The 20048-nt window shown below is 63.4% G+C and overlaps 2 protein-coding genes across 2 annotated transcripts; both read right to left on the bottom strand.

Moving 5' to 3' along the window:
- Positions 1-783: 783 nt before the first annotated feature.
- On the bottom strand, positions 784-12930 carry LOC139000737 (uncharacterized; the record flags this gene model as incomplete). Its single annotated transcript, XM_070402810.1, has 6 exons — positions 12867-12930; positions 12058-12668; positions 11310-11319; positions 9172-9713; positions 6680-6750; positions 784-973 (listed from the first exon to the last, which is right to left on the bottom strand). Coding segments are annotated over exons 1-6 (1488 nt in total), but the record flags the coding sequence as incomplete, so codon positions are not given.
- A 2012-nt stretch (positions 12931-14942) lies between these two features.
- LOC139000736 (aly/REF export factor 2-like) lies at positions 14943-18602 on the bottom strand (the record flags this gene model as incomplete). The annotated part of the gene is made up of 4 exons (XM_070402809.1): positions 18539-18602; positions 17729-18339; positions 17062-17071; positions 14943-15484 (listed from the first exon to the last, which is right to left on the bottom strand). Coding segments are annotated over exons 1-4 (1227 nt in total), but the record flags the coding sequence as incomplete, so codon positions are not given.
- Positions 18603-20048: the final 1446 nt, after the last annotated feature.

Here is a 20048-nt window from a genome sequence, read left to right as displayed (position 1 = left end):
TTAACGAAAAATCTTTCCAGGAGTTTTTAAATCCTATTTCCAAACAGAAGAAACAAACTCCATCATTGGCCCCGGGTCCCCGGCCATCCTCGCGCACACTGACTTGCTGGAGCTTTAGCTGGTGTCCATCATCGCATCGTCATCGTCCAGCAGGGCGTCCAAGTCCTCGGCGTCCTTCATCGCGCTGTCAGCGTCCAGCTGGGAGTCCAACTCCTCGGTGTCCCTCATGGAGTTGTAAGCGTCCTTCTGGGCGTGCAACTTTTTGGTGTCCCTCATGGCATGGTAAGCGCCCAGGCGGGCGTCCATCCTTTTGGTGTCCCTCATCGAGTTGTAAGCGCCCTTTTGGGCGTCCAACTGCTGGGTGCCCCTCATCGCGCTGTAAGCGTCCTGCTTGGCGTCCAACTGCTTGGGGCCCCTCATGGAGATGTAAGCGTCCAGCTGGGCGTCCAACTCCTCCGCCGAGATCTGTGGCTTTGAATGGCGGCCAGTGCGCCTGCCTGTACGCAGCTTGCCTCCGCGGGAGCGGCCCTGAGTGCCGCCCGCCGCCGCCGCCGCCAAAGCCTCCAGATCCTCGGTTTGTAGTCACCCAGCCTCTGTTGACACTCGGTACCGGCCCGGGGCTGCGTGACTATCTTCGAGGTGAGGATCTGGATGTGGAGGGGGGCGGCCATCCAAAGGGACGCCGTTGTACTGCTTCCTGGCTTCCAGGGCGTCTGCCTTGCGCTCAAAGTGCACGTGGGCTGTTCCCAGGCTGCGGCCAGAGCGGTCGTAATGGACAGCGGCCTGCTTCAGAGGCCCAAACTCCGCAAACAGCTGCTGGATGTCCGCGTCGGACACTCCGCAGTCCAGGTCGGACAGCAGCAGCTTCGCCCCGGTCATCAGGCCGGCGGCCCTGCCGAAGGCTCTGCGGAAGCGGTCGTGGTGCCACTCGTCGGGAAGCTGTCTCGGCCTGCTGTAGGGCGCAGGCCGGTTCCTGCCTGGGCCGAGGGCAGCCCTGTTCCGGAACGGCCCGCCGCCCCAGCTCTCGGGGGCGGCGGCGGCCTGCGCTCCGCCACCGCGGAGGCCTCCCTGGGAGCCGGCCCTGCCTCGGTCCCGGCCGAGGTCCCTGCCCCCGCCGAGGCCGTGGCCGTGGCCGTGGCCGTGTCCTCCCTGGGAGCCGGCCCGGCCTCGGTCCCAGCCTCGGTCCCCGCCCCCGCCCCCCGCCCCCGCCCCCGCCCCCCGCCCCCGCCGCGGGCCCCGGCCATGGCCTTCCCGCTGGCTCCGGTGCAGCCGAATGATGTCGTCCAGTTGCCATGTGGATTTTGTCGGCCATGGCGGGCCCCGAATCAGCCTCGGATCGAGCCCGTGCGGAGGCACGCCGGTCCTTCACTTCCGCGCGGCGCCGGGGCGGTCCCAGATGTTGGGGTCCAGGCCCAGGGGTTCCCAAGGGTGTGGACGAGTCGGTGAAGAAGTAATGACACCGCGACAGCGTTCAGTGGATCAGCAGCCCAGCCAGGCTCTAGCCAGGTGCTCTCGCGGCTTCTATGTCCCGGGACCGGGTCTTGGCGAGACCTCTCTCCTGAAAGCTCCCTTGGAGAACGAGGGCGACGACCACGACCACAAGCCTAGGGCTGAGAAGCTCTGCAAAGAAGGCCCTGCGTTCTTTTATAGCCCCAGAGCTGGTGGGAGGAGCCAAATCAGCTGCGCCGCTCGACCAATCAGCCGCCCCCCAGGACCGACGTCACCGGTTTGGGCCTCAAGTTGACGGGAGGAGGCTTGCATTGGCGCTGCAGGACCAGGAGAGGGCGCCACTGGCCCGCCCAAGCGATTCCCGGGGCTTGGGGGAGGACCTGGGAGACAGGGCAGGTGCCCAAGGAGGCTGCAGGGCTCTGTCTCCACGCCTTGCGGGACGGCATCGCCGTTTTTTCTCGTGGAAGAGGGGGACAATACATACTTAGACAGGCTCCCGTGGGCCCAGGACGGGCCAAAAGGAAACAAAGCCACGGAAAATCTCCTAGGCGTGCCTCACTCGGCAGATATCTTGTTAGAGGGACCTTGTGCTCCCGTGTGTGTGTGTGGTGTGTGTGTGTGTGTGTGTGTGTGTGTGTTTCAGTGTGTGTGTGTGACAGGGGGACGCGGGGGGCGGGGAGGGTTGTGAGATGGGAGGGATAGGTGTGTGGGTGTGGGAGTTTGTGTGGGGCGCGCGCGCGCGTGCGTCCGTGCGTGTACATCCGCAGTCACGCACGGACACTCCTTGCTTTGAACGGTCCGTCGCCATCCATGAACACCCTTCAGCCCCTGCCTTCTCAAAGACAACGCCCCCTGCACGTCCTTCCCGCCTCGGGGGTCTAGCCTGAAATGGGGAAGTCCAGTCACCTGGCTGTTGCTTTCCCCACAGGCGTTTGCAGGAGGGGGGGGGGCTTGCATTGACGCTTGCTCGACCAGCAGGAGGGCGGGGCGGGCTCTTCGGGCCCCTGCCCCAGTCCACCCAAATTCTGTAATCCACAGCAAAGATGACGTCCTGGGCTGTCCATCTGATCGACAGCCCGCCCACGTCCACCCCCCCCCCCCGCCCCGCCCCGCACCGCCACCCCGCAACCCTCCCCCCACCCCGCTCACTCTGTGGATGGATGGTCAGGCCCCCCTCCCAGAGACCAAGTCCAGGCCTGGCCACCTGGGCTTGCCAAAGCCTCAGAAATTGGAAAGGCGGGATCAACCTTTTTTTTCTGAGGAGGGTATTTTGTTGTTGTTGTTTTATCGGGAGCGAACGAGTTATTTTGTTTGTCTGTTTGTTTGGTTTTTTTTGTTTGTTTATCCCACAGCTTTTCGGGGGGTGATTATGGTCAAGGTGAAAACAGCAACCGGTAAAAATGAATCCCGAAAATGACTCGGCACAAAACAGGTCTTTTTCAGAGTTATTGAATAAAGTACAAGTTAACGAAAAATCTTTCCAGGAGTTTTAAATCCTATTTCCAAACAGAAGGAAACAACTCCATCATTGGCCCCGGGTCCCCGGCCATCCTCGCGCACACTGACTTGCTGGAGCTTTAGCTGGTGTCCATCATCGCATCGTCATCGTCCAGCAGGGCGTCCAAGTCCTCGGCGTCCTTCATCGCGCTGTCAGCGTCCAGCTGGGAGTCCAACTCCTCGGTGTCCCTCATGGAGTTGTAAGCGTCCCTTCTGGGCGTGCAACTTTTTTGGTGTCCCTCATGGCATGGTAAGCGCCAGGCGGGCGTCCATCCTTTTGGTGTCCCCTCATCGAGTTGTAAGCGCCCTTTTGGGCGTCCAACTGCTGGGTGCCCCTCATCGCGCTGTAAGCGTCCTGCTTGGCGTCCAACTGCTTGGGGCCCCTCATGGAGATGTAAGCGTCCAGCTGGGCGTCCAACTCCTCCGCCGAGATCTGTGGCTTTGAATGGCGGGCCAGTGCGCCTGCCTGTACGCAGCTTGCCTCCGCGGGAGCGGCCCTGAGTGCCGCCGCCGCCGCCGCCGCCAAAGCCTCCAGATCCTCGGTTTGTAGTCACCCAGCCTCTGTTGACACTCGGTACCGGCCCGGGCTGCGTGACTATCTTCGAGGTGAGGGATCTGGATGTGGAGGGGGGCGGCCATCCAAAGGGACGCCGTTGTACTGCTTCCTGGCTTCCAGGGCGGTCTGCCTTGCGCTCAAAGTGCACGTGGGGCTGTTCCCAGGCTGCGGCCAGAGGCGGTCGTAATGGACAGCGGCCTGCTTCAGAGGCCCAAACTCCGCAAACAGCTGCTGGATGTCCGCGTCGGACACTCCGCAGTCCAGGTCGGACAGCAGCAGCTTCGCCCCCGGTCATCAGGCCGGCGGCCCTGCCGAAGGCTCTGCGGAAGCGGTCGTGGTGCCACTCGTCGGGAAGCTGTCTCGGCCTGCTGTAGGGCGCAGGCCGGTTCCTGCCTGGGCCGAGGGCAGCCCTGTTCCGGAACGGCCCGCCGCCCCAGCTCTCGGGGGGTGGCGGCGCGGCCTGCGCTCCGCCACCCGCGGAGGCCTCCCTGGGAGCCGGCCCTGCCTCGGTCCCGGCCGAGGTCCCTGCCCCCCGCCGCGGCCGTGGCCGTGGCCGTGGCCGTGTCCTCCCTGGGAGCCGGCCCGGCCTCGGTCCCAGCCTCGGTCCCCGCCCCCGCCCCCGCCCCCGCCCCCGCCCCCGCCCCCGCCGCGGGCCCCGGCCATGGCCTTCCCCGCTGGCTCCGGTGCAGCCGAATGATGTCGTCCAGTGCCATGTGGATTTTGTCGGCCATGGCGGGCCCCGAATCAGCCTCGGATCGAGCCCGTGCGGAGGCACGCCGGTCCTTCACTTCCCGCGCGGCGCGCGGGGGCGGGGGTCCCAGATGTTGGGGTCCAGGCCCAGGGGTTCCCAAGGGTGTGGACGAGTCGGTGAAGAAGTAATGACACCGCGACAGCGTTCAGTGGATCAGCAGCCCAGCCAGGCTCTAGCCAGGTGCTCTCGCGGCTTCTATGTCCCGGGACCGGGTCTTGGCGAGACCTCTCTCCTGAAAGCTCCCTTGGAGAAACGAGGGCGACGACCACGACCACAAGCCTAGGGCTGAGAAGCTCTGCAAAGAAGGCCCTGCGTTCTTTTATAGCCCCAGAGCTGGTGGGAGGAGCCAAATCAGCTGCTCCGCTCGACCAATCAGCCGCCCCCAGGGACCGACGTCACCGGTTGGGCCTCAAGTTGACCGGAGGAGGCTTGCATTGGCGCTGCAGGACCAGGAGAGGGGCGCCACTGGCCCGCCCAAGCGATTCCCGGGGCTTGGGGGAGGACCTGGGAGACAGGGCAGGTGCCCAAGGAGGCCTGCAGGGCTCTGTCTCCACGCCTTGCGGGACGGCATCGCCGTTTTTTCTCGGTGGAAGAGGGACAATACATACTTAGACAGGCTCCCGTGGGCCCAGGACGGGCCAAAAGGAAACAAAGCCACGGAAAATCTCCTAGGCGTGCCTCACTCGGCAGATATCTTGTTAGAGGGACCTTGTGCTCCCGTGTGTGTGTGTGTGGTGTGTGTGTGTGTGTGTGTGTGTGTTTCAGTGTGTGTGTGTGACAGGGGGGACGCGGGGGGGCGGGGAGGGTTGGAGATGGGAGGGATAGGTGTGTGGGTGTGGGAGTTTGTGTGGGCGCGCGCTCAGGCGTGCGTCCGTGCGTGTACATCCGCAGTCACGCACGGACACTCCTTGCTTTGAACGGTCCGTCGCCATCCATGAACACCCTTCAGCCCCTGCCTTCTCAAAGACAACGCCCCCTGCACGTCCTTCCCGCCTCGGGTCTAGCCTGAAATGGGGGAAGTCCAGTCACCTGGCTGTGCTTTCCCCACAGGCGTTTGCAGGAGGGGGGCTTGCATTGACGCCTTCTCGACCAGCAGAGGGCGGGGCGGGCTCTTCGCCCCTGCCCCAGTCCACCCAAATTCTGTAATCCACAGCGCAAAGATGACGTCCTGGGCTGTCCATCTGATCGACAGCCGCCCACGTCCACCCCCCCCCCCCCCCCGCCCCGCCCCGCACCGCCACCCGCAACCCTCCCCCCACCCCGCTCACTCTGTGGATGGATGGTCAGGCCCCCCTCCCAGAGACCAAGTCCAGGCCTGGCCACCTGGGCTTGCCAAAGCCTCAGAAATTGGAAAGGCGGGGGATCAACCTTTTTTTTCTGAGGAGGGTATTTTGTTGTTGTTGTTTTATCGGAGCGAACGAGTTATTTTGTTTGTCTGTTTGTTTGGTTTTTTTTTTGTTTGTTTATCCCACAGCTTTTCGGGGTGATTATGGGTCAAGGTGAAAACAGCAACCGGTAAAATGAATCCCGAAAATGACTCGGCACAAAACAGGTCTTTTTCAGAGTTATTGAATAAAGTACAAGTTAACGAAAAAATCTTTCCAGGAGTTTTAAATCCTATTTCCAAACAGAAGAAACAACTCCATCATTGGCCCCGGGTCCCCGGCCATCCTCGCGCACACTGACTTGCTGGAGCCTTTAGCTGGTGTCCATCATCGCATCGTCATCGTCCAGCAGGGCGTCCAAGTCCTCGGCGTCCTTCATCGCGCTGTCAGCGTCCAGCTGGGAGTCCAACTCCTCGGTGTCCCTCATGGAGTTGTAAGCGTCCTTCTGGGCGTGCAACTTTTTGGTGTCCCCTCATGGCATGGTAAGCGCCCAGGCGGGGCGTCCATCCTTTTGGTGTCCCTCATCGAGTTGTAAGCGCCCTTTTGGGCGTCCAACTGCTGGGTGCCCCTCATCGCGCTGTAAGCGTCCTGCTTGGCGTCCAACTGCTTGGGGCCCCTCATGGAGATGTAAGCGTCCAGCTGGGCGTCCAACTCCTCCGCCGAGATCTGTGGCTTTGAATGGCGGCCAGTGCGCCTGCCTGTACGCAGCTTGCCTCCGCGGGAGCGGCCCTGAGTGCCGCCGCCGCCGGCCCGCCGCCAAAGCTCCAGATCCTCGGTTTGTAGTCACCCAGCCTCTGTTGACACTCGGTACCCGGCCCGGGCTGCGTGACTATCTTCGAGGTGAGGATCTGGATGTGGAGGGGGGCGGCCATCCAAAGGGACGCCGTTTGTACTGCTTCCTGGCTTCCAGGGCGTCTGCCTTGCGCTCAAAGTGCACGTGGGCTGTTCCCAGGCTGCGGCCCAGAAGCGGTCGTAATGGACAGCGGCCTGCTTCAGAGGCCCCAAACTCCGCAAACAGCTGCTGGATGTCCGCGGTCGGACACTCCGCAGTCCAGGTCGGACAGCAGCAGCTTCGCCCCGGTCATCAGGGCCGGCTGGCCCTGCCGAAGGCTCTGCGGAAGCGGGTCGTGGTGCCACTCGTCGGGAAGCTGTCTCGGCCTGCTGTAGGGCGCAGGCCGGTTCCTGCCTGGGCCGAGGGCAGCCCTGTTCCGGAACGGCCCGCCGCCCCCAGCTCTCGGGGGCGGCGGCGGCCTGCGCTCCGCCACCGCGGAGGCCTCCCTGGGAGCCGGCCCTGCCTCGGTCCCGGCCGAGGTCCCTGCCCCCCGCCTGCGGCCGTTGGCCGTGGCCGTGGCCGTGTCCTCCCTGGGAGCCGGCCCCGGCCTCGGTCCCAGCCTCGGTCCCCGCCCCCGCCCCCGCCCCCGCCCCCGCCGCGGCCCCGGCCATGGCCTTCCCCGCTGGCTCCGGTGCAGCCGAATGATGTCGTCCAGTGCCATGTGGATTTTGTCGGCCATGGCGGGCCCCGAATCAGCCTCGGATCGAGCCCGTGCGGAGGCACGCCGGTCCTTCACTTCCCGCGCGGCGCCGGGGGCGGTCCCAGATGTTGGGGTCCAGGCCCAGGGGTTCCCAAGGGTGTGGACGAGGTCGGTTGAAGAAGTAATGACACCGCGACAGCGTTCAGTGGATCAGCAGCCCAGCCAGGCTCTAGCCAGGTGCTCTCGCGGGCTTCTATGTCCCGGGACCGGGTCTTGGCGAGACCTCTCTCCTGAAAGCTCCCTTGGAGAACGAGGGGCGACGACCACGACCACAAGCCTAGGGCTGAGAAGCTCTGCAAAGAAGGCCCTGCGTTCTTTTATAGCCCCCAGAGCTGGTGGGAGGAGCCAAATCAGCTGCCCGCTCGACCAATCAGCCGCCCCCCAGGACCGACGTCACCGGTTTGGGCCCTCAAGTTGACGGGAGGAGGCTTGCATTGGGCGCTGCAGGACCAGGAGAGAGGGCGCCACTGGCCCGCCCAAGCGATTCCCGGGGCTTGGGGGAGGACCTGGGAGACAGGGCAGGTGCCCAAGGAGGCCTGCAGGGCTCTGTCTCCACGCCTTGCGGGACGGCATCGCCGTTTTTTCTCGGTGGAAGAGGGGACAATACATACTTAGACAGGCTCCCGTGGGCCCAGGACGGGCCAAAAGGAAACAAAGCCACGGAAAATCTCCTAGGCGTGCCTCACTCGGCAGATATCTTGTTAGAGGGACCTTGTGCTCCGTGTGTGTGTGTGTGTGTGTGTGTGTGTGTGTGTGTGTGTGTTTCAGTGTGTGTGTGTGACAGGGGGACGCGGGGGGCGGGGAGGGTTGGAGATGGGAGGGATAGGTGTGTGGGTGTGGGAGTTTGTGTGGGCGCGCGCGCGCGTGCGTCCGTGCGTGTACATCCGCAGTCACGCACGGACACTCCTTGCTTTGAACGGTCCGTCGCCATCCATGAACACCCTTCAGCCCCTGCCTTCTCAAAGACAACGCCCCCTGCACGTCCTTCCCGCCTCGGGTCTAGCCTGAAATGGGGAAGTCCAGTCACCTGGCTGTGCTTTCCCCACAGGCGTTTGCAGGAGGGGGGCTTGCATTGACGCTTCTCGACCAGCAGAGGGCGGGGCGGGCTCTTCGGCCCCTGCCCCAGTCCACCCAAATTCTGTAATCCACAGCCAAAGATGACGTCCTGGGCTGTCCATCTGATCGACAGCCCGCCCACGTCCACCCCCCCCCCCCGCCCCGCCCCGCACCGCCACCCGCAACCCTCCCCCCACCCCGCTCACTCTGTGGATGGATGGTCAGGCCCCCTCCCAGAGACCAAGTCCAGGCCTGGCCACCTGGGCTTGCCAAAGCCTCAGAAATTGGAAAGGCGGGATCAACCTTTTTTTTCTGAGGAGGGTATTTTGTTGTTGTTGTTTTATCGGAGCGAACGAGTTATTTTGTTTGTCTGTTTGTTTGGTTTTTTTTGTTTGTTTATCCCACAGCTTTTCGGGTGATTATGGTCAAGGTGAAAACAGCAACCGGTAAAATGAATCCCGAAAATGACTCGGCACAAAACAGGTCTTTTTCAGAGTTATTGAATAAAGTACAAGTTAACGAAAAATCTTTCCAGGAGTTTTAAATCCTATTTCCAAACAGAAGAAACAACTCCATCATTGGCCCCGGGTCCCCGGCCATCCTCGCGCACACTGACTTGCTGGAGCTTTAGCTGGTGTCCATCATCGCATCGTCATCGTCCAGCAGGGCGTCCAAGTCCTCGGCGTCCTTCATCGCGCTGTCAGCGTCCAGCTGGGAGTCCAACTCCTCGGTGTCCCTCATGGAGTTGTAAGCGTCCTTCTGGGCGTGCAACTTTTTGGTGTCCCTCATGGCATGGTAAGCGCCCAGGCGGGCGTCCATCCTTTTGGTGTCCCTCATCGAGTTGTAAGCGCCCTTTTGGGCGTCCAACTGCTGGGTGCCCCTCATCGCGCTGTAAGCGTCCTGCTTGGCGTCCAACTGCTTGGGGCCCCTCATGGAGATGTAAGCGTCCAGCTGGGCGTCCAACTCCTCCGCCGAGATCTGTGGCTTTGAATGGCGGCCAGTGCGCCTGCCTGTACGCAGCTTGCCTCCGCGGGAGCGGCCCTGAGTGCCGCCGCCGCCGCCGCCGCCAAAGCCTCCAGATCCTCGGTTTGTAGTCACCCAGCCTCTGTTGACACTCGGTACCGGCCCGGGCTGCGTGACTATCTTCGAGGTGAGGATCTGGATGTGGAGGGGGCGGCCATCCAAAGGGACGCCGTTGTACTGCTTCCTGGCTTCCAGGGCGTCTGCCTTGCGCTCAAAGTGCACGTGGGCTGTTCCCAGGCTGCGGCCAGAGCGGTCGTAATGGACAGCGGCCTGCTTCAGAGGCCCAAACTCCACAAACAGCTGCTGGATGTCCGCGTCGGACACTCCGCAGTCCAGGTTGGACAGCAGCAGCTTCGCCCCGGTCATCAGGCCGGCGGCCCTGCCGAAGGCTCTGCGGAAGCGGTCGTGGTGCCACTCGTCGGGAAGCTGTCTCGGCCTGCTGTAGGGCGCAGGCCGGTTCCTGCCTGGGCCGAGGGCAGCCCTGTTCCGGAACGGCCCGCCGCCCCAGCTCTCGGGGGCGGCGGCGGCCTGCGCTCCGCCACCGCGGAGGCCTCCCTGGGAGCCGGCCCTGCCTCGGTCCCGGCCGAGGTCCCTGCCCCCGCCGCGGCCGTGGCCGTGGCCGTGGCCGTGTCCTCCCTGGGAGCCGGCCCGGCCTCGGTCCCAGCCTCGGTCCCCGCCCCCGCCCCCGCCCCCGCCCCCGCCCCCGCCCCCGCCGCGGCCCCGGCCATGGCCTTCCCGCTGGCTCCGGTGCAGCCGAATGATGTCGTCCAGTGCCATGTGGATTTTGTCGGCCATGGCGGGCCCCGAATCAGCCTCGGATCGAGCCCGTGCGGAGGCACGCCGGTCCTTCACTTCCCGCGCGGCGCCGGGGCGGTCCCAGATGTTGGGGTCCAGGCCCAGGGGTTCCCAAGGGTGTGGACGAGTCGGTGAAGAAGTAATGACACCGCGACAGCGTTCAGTGGATCAGCAGCCCAGCCAGGCTCTAGCCAGGTGCTCTCGCGGCTTCTATGTCCCGGGACCGGGTCTTGGCGAGACCTCTCTTCTGAAAGCTCCCTTGGAGAACGAGGGCGACGACCACGACCACAAGCCTAGGGCTGAGAAGCTCTGCAAAGAAGGCCCTGCGTTCTTTTATAGCCCCAGAGCTGGTGGGAGGAGCCAAATCAGCTGCCCGCTCGACCAATCAGCCGCCCCCAGGACCGACGTCACCGGTTGGGCCTCAAGTTGACGGGAGGAGGCTTGCATTGGCGCTGCAGGACCAGGAGAGGGCGCCACTGGCCCGCCCAAGCGATTCCCGGGGCTTGGGGGAGGACCTGGGAGACAGGGCAGGTGCCCAAGGAGGCCTGCAGGGCTCTGTCTCCACGCCTTGCGGGACGGCATCGCCGTTTTTTCTCGGTGGAAGAGGGGACAATACATACTTAGACAGGCTCCCGTGGGCCCAGGACGGGCCAAAAGGAAACAAAGCCACGGAAAATCTCCTAGGCGTGCCTCACTCGGCAGATATCTTGTTAGAGGGACCTTGTGCTCCCGTGTGTGTGTGTGTGTGTGTGTGTGTGTGTGTGTGTGTGTGTGTTTCAGTGTGTGTGTGTGACAGGGGGACGCGGGGGGCGGGGAGGGTTGGAGATGGGAGGGATAGGTGTGTGGGTGTGGGAGTTTGTGTGGGCGCGCGCGCGCGTGCGTCCGTGCGTGTACATCCGCAGTCACGCACGGACACTCCTTGCTTTGAACGGTCCGTCGCCATCCATGAACACCCTTCAGCCCCTGCCTTCTCAAAGACAACGCCCCCTGCACGTCCTTCCCGCCTCGGGTCTAGCCTGAAATGGGGAAGTCCAGTCACCTGGCTGTGCTTTCCCCACAGGCGTTTGCAGGAGGGGGGCTTGCATTGACGCTTCTCGACCAGCAGAGGGCGGGGCGGGCTCTTCGGCCCCTGCCCCAGTCCACCCAAATTCTGTAATCCACAGCCAAAGATGACGTCCTGGGCTGTCCATCTGATCGACAGCCCGCCCACGTCCACCCCCCCCCCCCGCCCCGCCCCGCACCGCCACCCGCAACCCTCCCCCCACCCCGCTCACTCTGTGGATGGATGGTCAGGCCCCCTCCCAGAGACCAAGTCCAGGCCTGGCCACCTGGGCTTGCCAAAGCCTCAGAAATTGGAAAGGCGGGATCAACCTTTTTTTTCTGAGGAGGGTATTTTGTTGTTGTTGTTTTATCGGAGCGAACGAGTTATTTTGTTTGTCTGTTTGTTTGGTTTTTTTTGTTTGTTTATCCCACAGCTTTTCGGGTGATTATGGTCAAGGTGAAAACAGCAACCGGTAAAATGAATCCCGAAAATGACTCGGCACAAAACAGGTCTTTTTCAGAGTTATTGAATAAAGTACAAGTTAACGAAAAATCTTTCCAGGAGTTTTAAATCCTATTTCCAAACAGAAGAAACAACTCCATCATTGGCCCCGGGTCCCCGGCCATCCTCGCGCACACTGACTTGCTGGAGCTTTAGCTGGTGTCCATCATCGCATCGTCATCGTCCAGCAGGGCGTCCAAGTCCTCGGCGTCCTTCATCGCGCTGTCAGCGTCCAGCTGGGAGTCCAACTCCTCGGTGTCCCTCATGGAGTTGTAAGCGTCCTTCTGGGCGTGCAACTTTTTGGTGTCCCTCATGGCATGGTAAGCGCCCAGGCGGGCGTCCATCCTTTTGGTGTCCCTCATCGAGTTGTAAGCGCCCTTTTGGGCGTCCAACTGCTGGGTGCCCCTCATCGCGCTGTAAGCGTCCTGCTTGGCGTCCAACTGCTTGGGGCCCCTCATGGAGATGTAAGCGTCCAGCTGGGCGTCCAACTCCTCCGCCGAGATCTGTGGCTTTGAATGGCGGCCAGTGCGCCTGCCTGTACGCAGCTTGCCTCCGCGGGAGCGGCCCTGAGTGCCGCCGCCGCCGCCGCCGCCAAAGCCTCCAGATCCTCGGTTTGTAGTCACCCAGCCTCTGTTGACACTCGGTACCGGCCCGGGCTGCGTGACTATCTTCGAGGTGAGGATCTGGATGTGGAGGGGGCGGCCATCCAAAGGGACGCCGTTGTACTGCTTCCTGGCTTCCAGGGCGTCTGCCTTGCGCTCAAAGTGCACGTGGGCTGTTCCCAGGCTGCGGCCAGAGCGGTCGTAATGGACAGCGGCCTGCTTCAGAGGCCCAAACTCCGCAAACAGCTGCTGGATGTCCGCGTCGGACACTCCGCAGTCCAGGTTGGACAGCAGCAGCTTCGCCCCGGTCATCAGGCCGGCGGCCCTGCCGAAGGCTCTGCGGAAGCGGTCGTGGTGCCACTCGTCGGGAAGCTGTCTCGGCCTGCTGTAGGGCGCAGGCCGGTTCCTGCCTGGGCCGAGGGCAGCCCTGTTCCGGAACGGCCCGCCGCCCCAGCTCTCGGGGGCGGCGGCGGCCTGCGCTCCGCCACCGCGGAGGCCTCCCTGGGAGCCGGCCCTGCCTCGGTCCCGGCCGAGGTCCCTGCCCCCGCCGCGGCCGTGGCCGTGGCCGTGGCCGTGTCCTCCCTGGGAGCCGGCCCGGCCTCGGTCCCAGCCTCGGTCCCCGCCCCCGCCCCCGCCCCCGCCCCCGCCCCCGCCCCCGCCGCGGCCCCGGCCATGGCCTTCCCGCTGGCTCCGGTGCAGCCGAATGATGTCGTCCAGTGCCATGTGGATTTTGTCGGCCATGGCGGGCCCCGAATCAGCCTCGGATCGAGCCCGTGCGGAGGCACGCCGGTCCTTCACTTCCCGCGCGGCGCCGGGGCGGTCCCAGATGTTGGGGTCCAGGCCCAGGGGTTCCCAAGGGTGTGGACGAGTCGGTGAAGAAGTAATGACACCGCGACAGCGTTCAGTGGATCAGCAGCCCAGCCAGGCTCTAGCCAGGTGCTCTCGCGGCTTCTATGTCCCGGGACCGGGTCTTGGCGAGACCTCTCTCCTGAAAGCTCCCTTGGAGAACGAGGGCGACGACCACGACCACAAGCCTAGGGCTGAGAAGCTCTGCAAAGAAGGCCCTGCGTTCTTTTATAGCCCCAGAGCTGGTGGGAGGAGCCAAATCAGCTGCCCGCTCGACCAATCAGCCGCCCCCAGGACCGACGTCACCGGTTGGGCCTCAAGTTGACGGGAGGAGGCTTGCATTGGCGCTGCAGGACCAGGAGAGGGCGCCACTGGCCCGCCCAAGCGATTCCCGGGGCTTGGGGGAGGACCTGGGAGACAGGGCAGGTGCCCAAGGAGGCCTGCAGGGCTCTGTCTCCACGCCTTGCGGGACGGCATCGCCGTTTTTTCTCGGTGGAAGAGGGGACAATACATACTTAGACAGGCTCCCGTGGGCCCAGGACGGGCCAAAAGGAAACAAAGCCACGGAAAATCTCCTAGGCGTGCCTCACTCGGCAGATATCTTGTTAGAGGGACCTTGTGCTCCCGTGTGTGTGTGTGTGTGTGTGTGTGTGTGTGTGTGTGTGTTTCAGTGTGTGTGTGTGACAGGGGGACGCGGGGGGCGGGGAGGGTTGGAGATGGGAGGGATAGGTGTGTGGGTGTGGGAGTTTGTGTGGGCGCGCGCGCGCGCGTGCGTCCGTGCGTGTACATCCGCAGTCACGCACGGACACTCCTTGCTTTGAACGGTCCGTCGCCATCCATGAACACCCTTCAGCCCCTGCCTTCTCAAAGACAACGCCCCCTGCACGTCCTTCCCGCCTCGGGTCTAGCCTGAAATGGGGAAGTCCAGTCACCTGGCTGTGCTTTCCCCACAGGCGTTTGCAGGAGGGGGGCTTGCATTGACGCTTCTCGACCAGCAGAGGGCGGGGCGGGCTCTTCGGCCCCTGCCCCAGTCCACCCAAATTCTGTAATCCACAGCCAAAGATGACGTCCTGGGCTGTCCATCTGATCGACAGCCCGCCCACGTCCACCCCCCCCCCCCCGCCCCGCCCCGCACCGCCACCCGCAACCCTCCCCCCACCCCGCTCACTCTGTGGATGGATGGTCAGGCCCCCTCCCAGAGACCAAGTCCAGGCCTGGCCACCTGGGCTTGCCAAAGCCTCAGAAATTGGAAAGGCGGGATCAACCTTTTTTTTCTGAGGAGGGTATTTTGTTGTTGTTGTTTTATCGGAGCGAACGAGTTATTTTGTTTGTCTGTTTGTTTGGTTTTTTTTGTTTGTTTATCCCACAGCTTTTCGGGTGATTATGGTCAAGGTGAAAACAGCAACCGGTAAAATGAATCCCGAAAATGACTCGGCACAAAACAGGTCTTTTTCAGAGTTATTGAATAAAGTACAAGTTAACGAAAAATCTTTCCAGGAGTTTTAAATCCTATTTCCAAACAGAAGAAACAACTCCATCATTGGCCCCGGGTCCCCGGCCATCCTCGCGCACACTGACTTGCTGGAGCTTTAGCTGGTGTCCATCATCGCATCGTCATCGTCCAGCAGGGCGTCCAAGTCCTCGGCGTCCTTCATCGCGCTGTCAGCGTCCAGCTGGGAGTCCAACTCCTCGGTGTCCCTCATGGAGTTGTAAGCGTCCTTCTGGGCGTGCAACTTTTTGGTGTCCCTCATGGCATGGTAAGCGCCCAGGCGGGCGTCCATCCTTTTGGTGTCCCTCATCGAGTTGTAAGCGCCCTTTTGGGCGTCCAACTGCTGGGTGCCCCTCATCGCGCTGTAAGCGTCCTGCTTGGCGTCCAACTGCTTGGGGCCCCTCATGGAGATGTAAGCGTCCAGCTGGGCGTCCAACTCCTCCGCCGAGATCTGTGGCTTTGAATGGCGGCCAGTGCGCCTGCCTGTACGCAGCTTGCCTCCGCGGGAGCGGCCCTGAGTGCCGCCGCCGCCGCCGCCGCCAAAGCCTCCAGATCCTCGGTTTGTAGTCACCCAGCCTCTGTTGACACTCGGTACCGGCCCGGGCTGCGTGACTATCTTCGAGGTGAGGATCTGGATGTGGAGGGGGCGGCCATCCAAAGGGACGCCGTTGTACTGCTTCCTGGCTTCCAGGGCGTCTGCCTTGCGCTCAAAGTGCACGTGGGCTGTTCCCAGGCTGCGGCCAGAGCGGTCGTAATGGACAGCGGCCTGCTTCAGAGGCCCAAACTCCGCAAACAGCTGCTGGATGTCCGCGTCGGACACTCCGCAGTCCAGGTCGGACAGCAGCAGCTTCGCCCCGGTCATCAGGCCGGCGGCCCTGCCGAAGGCTCTGCGGAAGCGGTCGTGGTGCCACTCGTCGGGAAGCTGTCTCGGCCTGCTGTAGGGCGCAGGCCGGTTCCTGCCTGGGCCGAGGGCAGCCCTGTTCCGGAACGGCCCGCCGCCCCAGCTCTCGGGGGCGGCGGCGGCCTGCGCTCCGCCACCGCGGAGGCCTCCCTGGGAGCCGGCCCTGCCTCGGTCCCGGCCGAGGTCCCTGCCCCCGCCGCGGCCGTGGCCGTGGCCGTGGCCGTGTCCTCCCTGGGAGCCGGCCCGGCCTCGGTCCCAGCCTCGGTCCCCGCCCCCGCCCCCGCCCCCGCCCCCGCCGCGGCCCCGGCCATGGCCTTCCCGCTGGCTCCGGTGCAGCCGAATGATGTCGTCCAGTGCCATGTGGATTTTGTCGGCCATGGCGGGCCCCGAATCAGCCTCGGATCGAGCCCGTGCGGAGGCACGCCGGTCCTTCACTTCCCGCGCGGCGCCGGGGCGGTCCCAGATGTTGGGGTCCAGGCCCAGGGGTTCCCAAGGGTGTGGACGAGTCGGTGAAGAAGTAATGACACCGCGACAGCGTTCAGTGGATCAGCAGCCCAGCCAGGCTCTAGCCAGGTGCTCTCGCGGCTTCTATGTCCCGGGACCGGGTCTTGGCGAGACCTCTCTCCTGAAAGCTCCCTTGGAGAACGAGGGCGACGACCACGACCACAAGCCTAGGGCTGAGAAGCTCTGCAAAGAAGGCCCTGCGTTCTTTTATAGCCCCAGAGCTGGTGGGAGGAGCCAAATCAGCTGCCCGCTCGACCAATCAGCCGCCCCCAGGACCGACGTCACCGGTTGGGCCTCAAGTTGACGGGAGGAGGCTTGCATTGGCGCTGCAGGACCAGGAGAGGGCGCCACTGGCCCGCCCAAGCGATTCCCGGGGCTTGGGGGAGGACCTGGGAGACAGGGCAGGTGCCCAAGGAGGCCTGCAGGGCTCTGTCTCCACGCCTTGCGGGACGGCATCGCCGTTTTTTCTCGGTGGAAGAGGGGACAATACATACTTAGACAGGCTCCCGTGGGCCCAGGACGGGCCAAAAGGAAACAAAGCCACGGAAAATCTCCTAGGCGTGCCTCACTCGGCAGATATCTTGTTAGAGGGACCTTGTGCTCCCGTGTGTGTGTGTGTGTGTGTGTGTGTGTGTGTGTGTGTTTCAGTGTGTGTGTGTGACAGGGGGACGCGGGGGGCGGGGAGGGTTGGAGATGGGAGGGATAGGTGTGTGGGTGTGGGAGTTTGTGTGGGCGCGCGCGCGCGTGCGTCCGTGCGTGTACATCCGCAGTCACGCACGGACACTCCTTGCTTTGAACGGTCCGTCGCCATCCATGAACACCCTTCAGCCCCTGCCTTCTCAAAGACAACGCCCCCTGCACGTCCTTCCCGCCTCGGGTCTAGCCTGAAATGGGGAAGTCCAGTCACCTGGCTGTGCTTTCCCCACAGGCGTTTGCAGGAGGGGGGCTTGCATTGACGCTTCTCGACCAGCAGAGGGCGGGGCGGGCTCTTCGGCCCCTGCCCCAGTCCACCCAAATTCTGTAATCCACAGCCAAAGATGACGTCCTGGGCTGTCCATCTGATCGACAGCCCGCCCACGTCCACCCCCCCCCCCGCCCCGCCCCGCACCGCCACCCGCAACCCTCCCCCCACCCCGCTCACTCTGTGGATGGATGGTCAGGCCCCCTCCCAGAGACCAAGTCCAGGCCTGGCCACCTGGGCTTGCCAAAGCCTCAGAAATTGGAAAGGCGGGATCAACCTTTTTTTTCTGAGGAGGGTATTTTGTTGTTGTTGTTTTATCGGAGCGAACGAGTTATTTTGTTTGTCTGTTTGTTTGGTTTTTTTTGTTTGTTTATCCCACAGCTTTTCGGGTGATTATGGTCAAGGTGAAAACAGCAACCGGTAAAATGAATCCCGAAAATGACTCGGCACAAAACAGGTCTTTTTCAGAGTTATTGAATAAAGTACAAGTTAACGAAAAATCTTTCCAGGAGTTTTAAATCCTATTTCCAAACAGAAGAAACAACTCCATCATTGGCCCCGGGTCCCCGGCCATCCTCGCGCACACTGACTTGCTGGAGCTTTAGCTGGTGTCCATCATCGCATCGTCATCGTCCAGCAGGGCGTCCAAGTCCTCGGCGTGCAACTTTTTGGTGTCCCTCATGGCATGGTAAGCGCCCAGGCGGGCGTCCATCCTTTTGGTGTCCCTCATCGAGTTGTAAGCGCCCTTTTGGGCGTCCAACTGCTGGGTGCCCCTCATCGCGCTGTAAGCGTCCTGCTTGGCGTCCAACTGCTTGGGGCCCCTCATGGAGATGTAAGCGTCCAGCTGGGCGTCCAACTCCTCCGCCGAGATCTGTGGCTTTGAATGGCGGCCAGTGCGCCTGCCTGTACGCAGCTTGCCTCCGCGGGAGCGGCCCTGAGTGCCGCCGCCGCCGCCGCCGCCAAAGCCTCCAGATCCTCGGTTTGTAGTCACCCAGCCTCTGTTGACACTCGGTACCGGCCCGGGCTGCGTGACTATCTTCGAGGTGAGGATCTGGATGTGGAGGGGGCGGCCATCCAAAGGGACGCCGTTGTACTGCTTCCTGGCTTCCAGGGCGTCTGCCTTGCGCTCAAAGTGCACGTGGGCTGTTCCCAGGCTGCGGCCAGAGCGGTCGTAATGGACAGCGGCCTGCTTCAGAGGCCCAAACTCCGCAAACAGCTGCTGGATGTCCGCGTCGGACACTCCGCAGTCCAGGTTGGACAGCAGCAGCTTCGCCCCGGTCATCAGGCCGGCGGCCCTGCCGAAGGCTCTGCGGAAGCGGTCGTGGTGCCACTCGTCGGGAAGCTGTCTCGGCCTGCTGTAGGGCGCAGGCCGGTTCCTGCCTGGGCCGAGGGCAGCCCTGTTCCGGAACGGCCCGCCGCCCCAGCTCTCGGGGGCGGCGGCGGCCTGCGCTCCGCCACCGCGGAGGCCTCCCTGGGAGCCGGCCCTGCCTCGGTCCCGGCCGAGGTCCCTGCCCCCGCCGCGGCCGTGGCCGTGGCCGTGGCCGTGTCCTCCCTGGGAGCCGGCCCGGCCTCGGTCCCAGCCTCGGTCCCCGCCCCCGCCCCCGCCCCCGCCCCCGCCCCCGCCCCCCGCCGCGGCCCCGGCCATGGCCTTCCCGCTGGCTCCGGTGCAGCCGAATGATGTCGTCCAGTGCCATGTGGATTTTGTCGGCCATGGCGGGCCCCGAATCAGCCTCGGATCGAGCCCGTGCGGAGGCACGCCGGTCCTTCACTTCCCGCGCGGCGCCGGGGCGGTCCCAGATGTTGTGGTCCAGGCCCAGGGGTTCCCAAGGGTGTGGACGAGTCGGTGAAGAAGTAATGACACCGCGACAGCGTTCAGTGGATCAGCAGCCCAGCCAGGCTCTAGCCAGGTGCTCTCGCGGCTTCTATGTCCCGGGACCGGGTCTTGGCGAGACCTCTCTCCTGAAAGCTCCCTTGGAGAACGAGGGCGACGACCACGACCACAAGCCTAGGGCTGAGAAGCTCTGCAAAGAAGGCCCTGCGTTCTTTTATAGCCCCAGAGCTGGTGGGAGGAGCCAAATCAGCTGCCCGCTCGACCAATCAGCCGCCCCCAGGACCGACGTCACCGGTTGGGCCTCAAGTTGACGGGAGGAGGCTTGCATTGGCGCTGCAGGACCAGGAGAGGGCGCCACTGGCCCGCCCAAGCGATTCCCGGGGCTTGGGGGAGGACCTGGGAGACAGGGCAGGTGCCCAAGGAGGCCTGCAGGGCTCTGTCTCCACGCCTTGCGGGACGGCATCGCCGTTTTTTCTCGGTGGAAGAGGGGACAATACATACTTAGACAGGCTCCCGTGGGCCCAGGACGGGCCAAAAGGAAACAAAGCCACGGAAAATCTCCTAGGCGTGCCTCACTCGGCAGATATCTTGTTAGAGGGACCTTGTGCTCCCTGTGTGTGTGTGTGTGTGTGTGTGTGTGTGTGTGTGTGTGTGTTTCAGTGTGTGTGTGTGACAGGGGGACGCGGGGGGCGGGGAGGGTTGGAGATGGGAGGGATAGGTGTGTGGGTGTGGGAGTTTGTGTGGGCGCGCGCGCGCGTGCGTCCGTGCGTGTACATCCGCAGTCACGCACGGACACTCCTTGCTTTGAACGGTCCGTCGCCATCCATGAACACCCTTCAGCCCCTGCCTTCTCAAAGACAACGCCCCCTGCACGTCCTTCCCGCCTCGGGTCTAGCCTGAAATGGGGAAGTCCAGTCACCTGGCTGTGCTTTCCCCACAGGCGTTTGCAGGAGGGGGGCTTGCATTGACGCTTCTCGACCAGCAGAGGGCGGGGCGGGCTCTTCGGCCCCTGCCCCAGTCCACCCAAATTCTGTAATCCACAGCCAAAGATGACGTCCTGGGCTGTCCATCTGATCGACAGCCCGCCCACGTCCACCCCCCCCCCCCGCCCCCGCCCCGCACCGCCACCCGCAACCCTCCCCCCACCCCGCTCACTCTGTGGATGGATGGTCAGGCCCCCTCCCAGAGACCAAGTCCAGGCCTGGCCACCTGGGCTTGCCAAAGCCTCAGAAATTGGAAAGGCGGGATCAACCTTTTTTTTCTGAGGAGGGTATTTTGTTGTTGTTGTTTTATCGGAGCGAACGAGTTATTTTGTTTGTCTGTTTGT

This window comes from Myotis yumanensis, unplaced genomic scaffold, assembly GCF_028538775.1.
Source record: "Myotis yumanensis isolate MYYU_CA2020_CCGP unplaced genomic scaffold, mMyoYum1.0.hap1 SCAF_27, whole genome shotgun sequence".
In the NCBI taxonomy this organism is placed as follows: Eukaryota; Metazoa; Chordata; class Mammalia; order Chiroptera; family Vespertilionidae; genus Myotis; species Myotis yumanensis.
The sequence above is the reverse complement of the archived record's forward strand: the minus strand, read 5'-3'. Positions and strand labels throughout refer to the sequence as shown.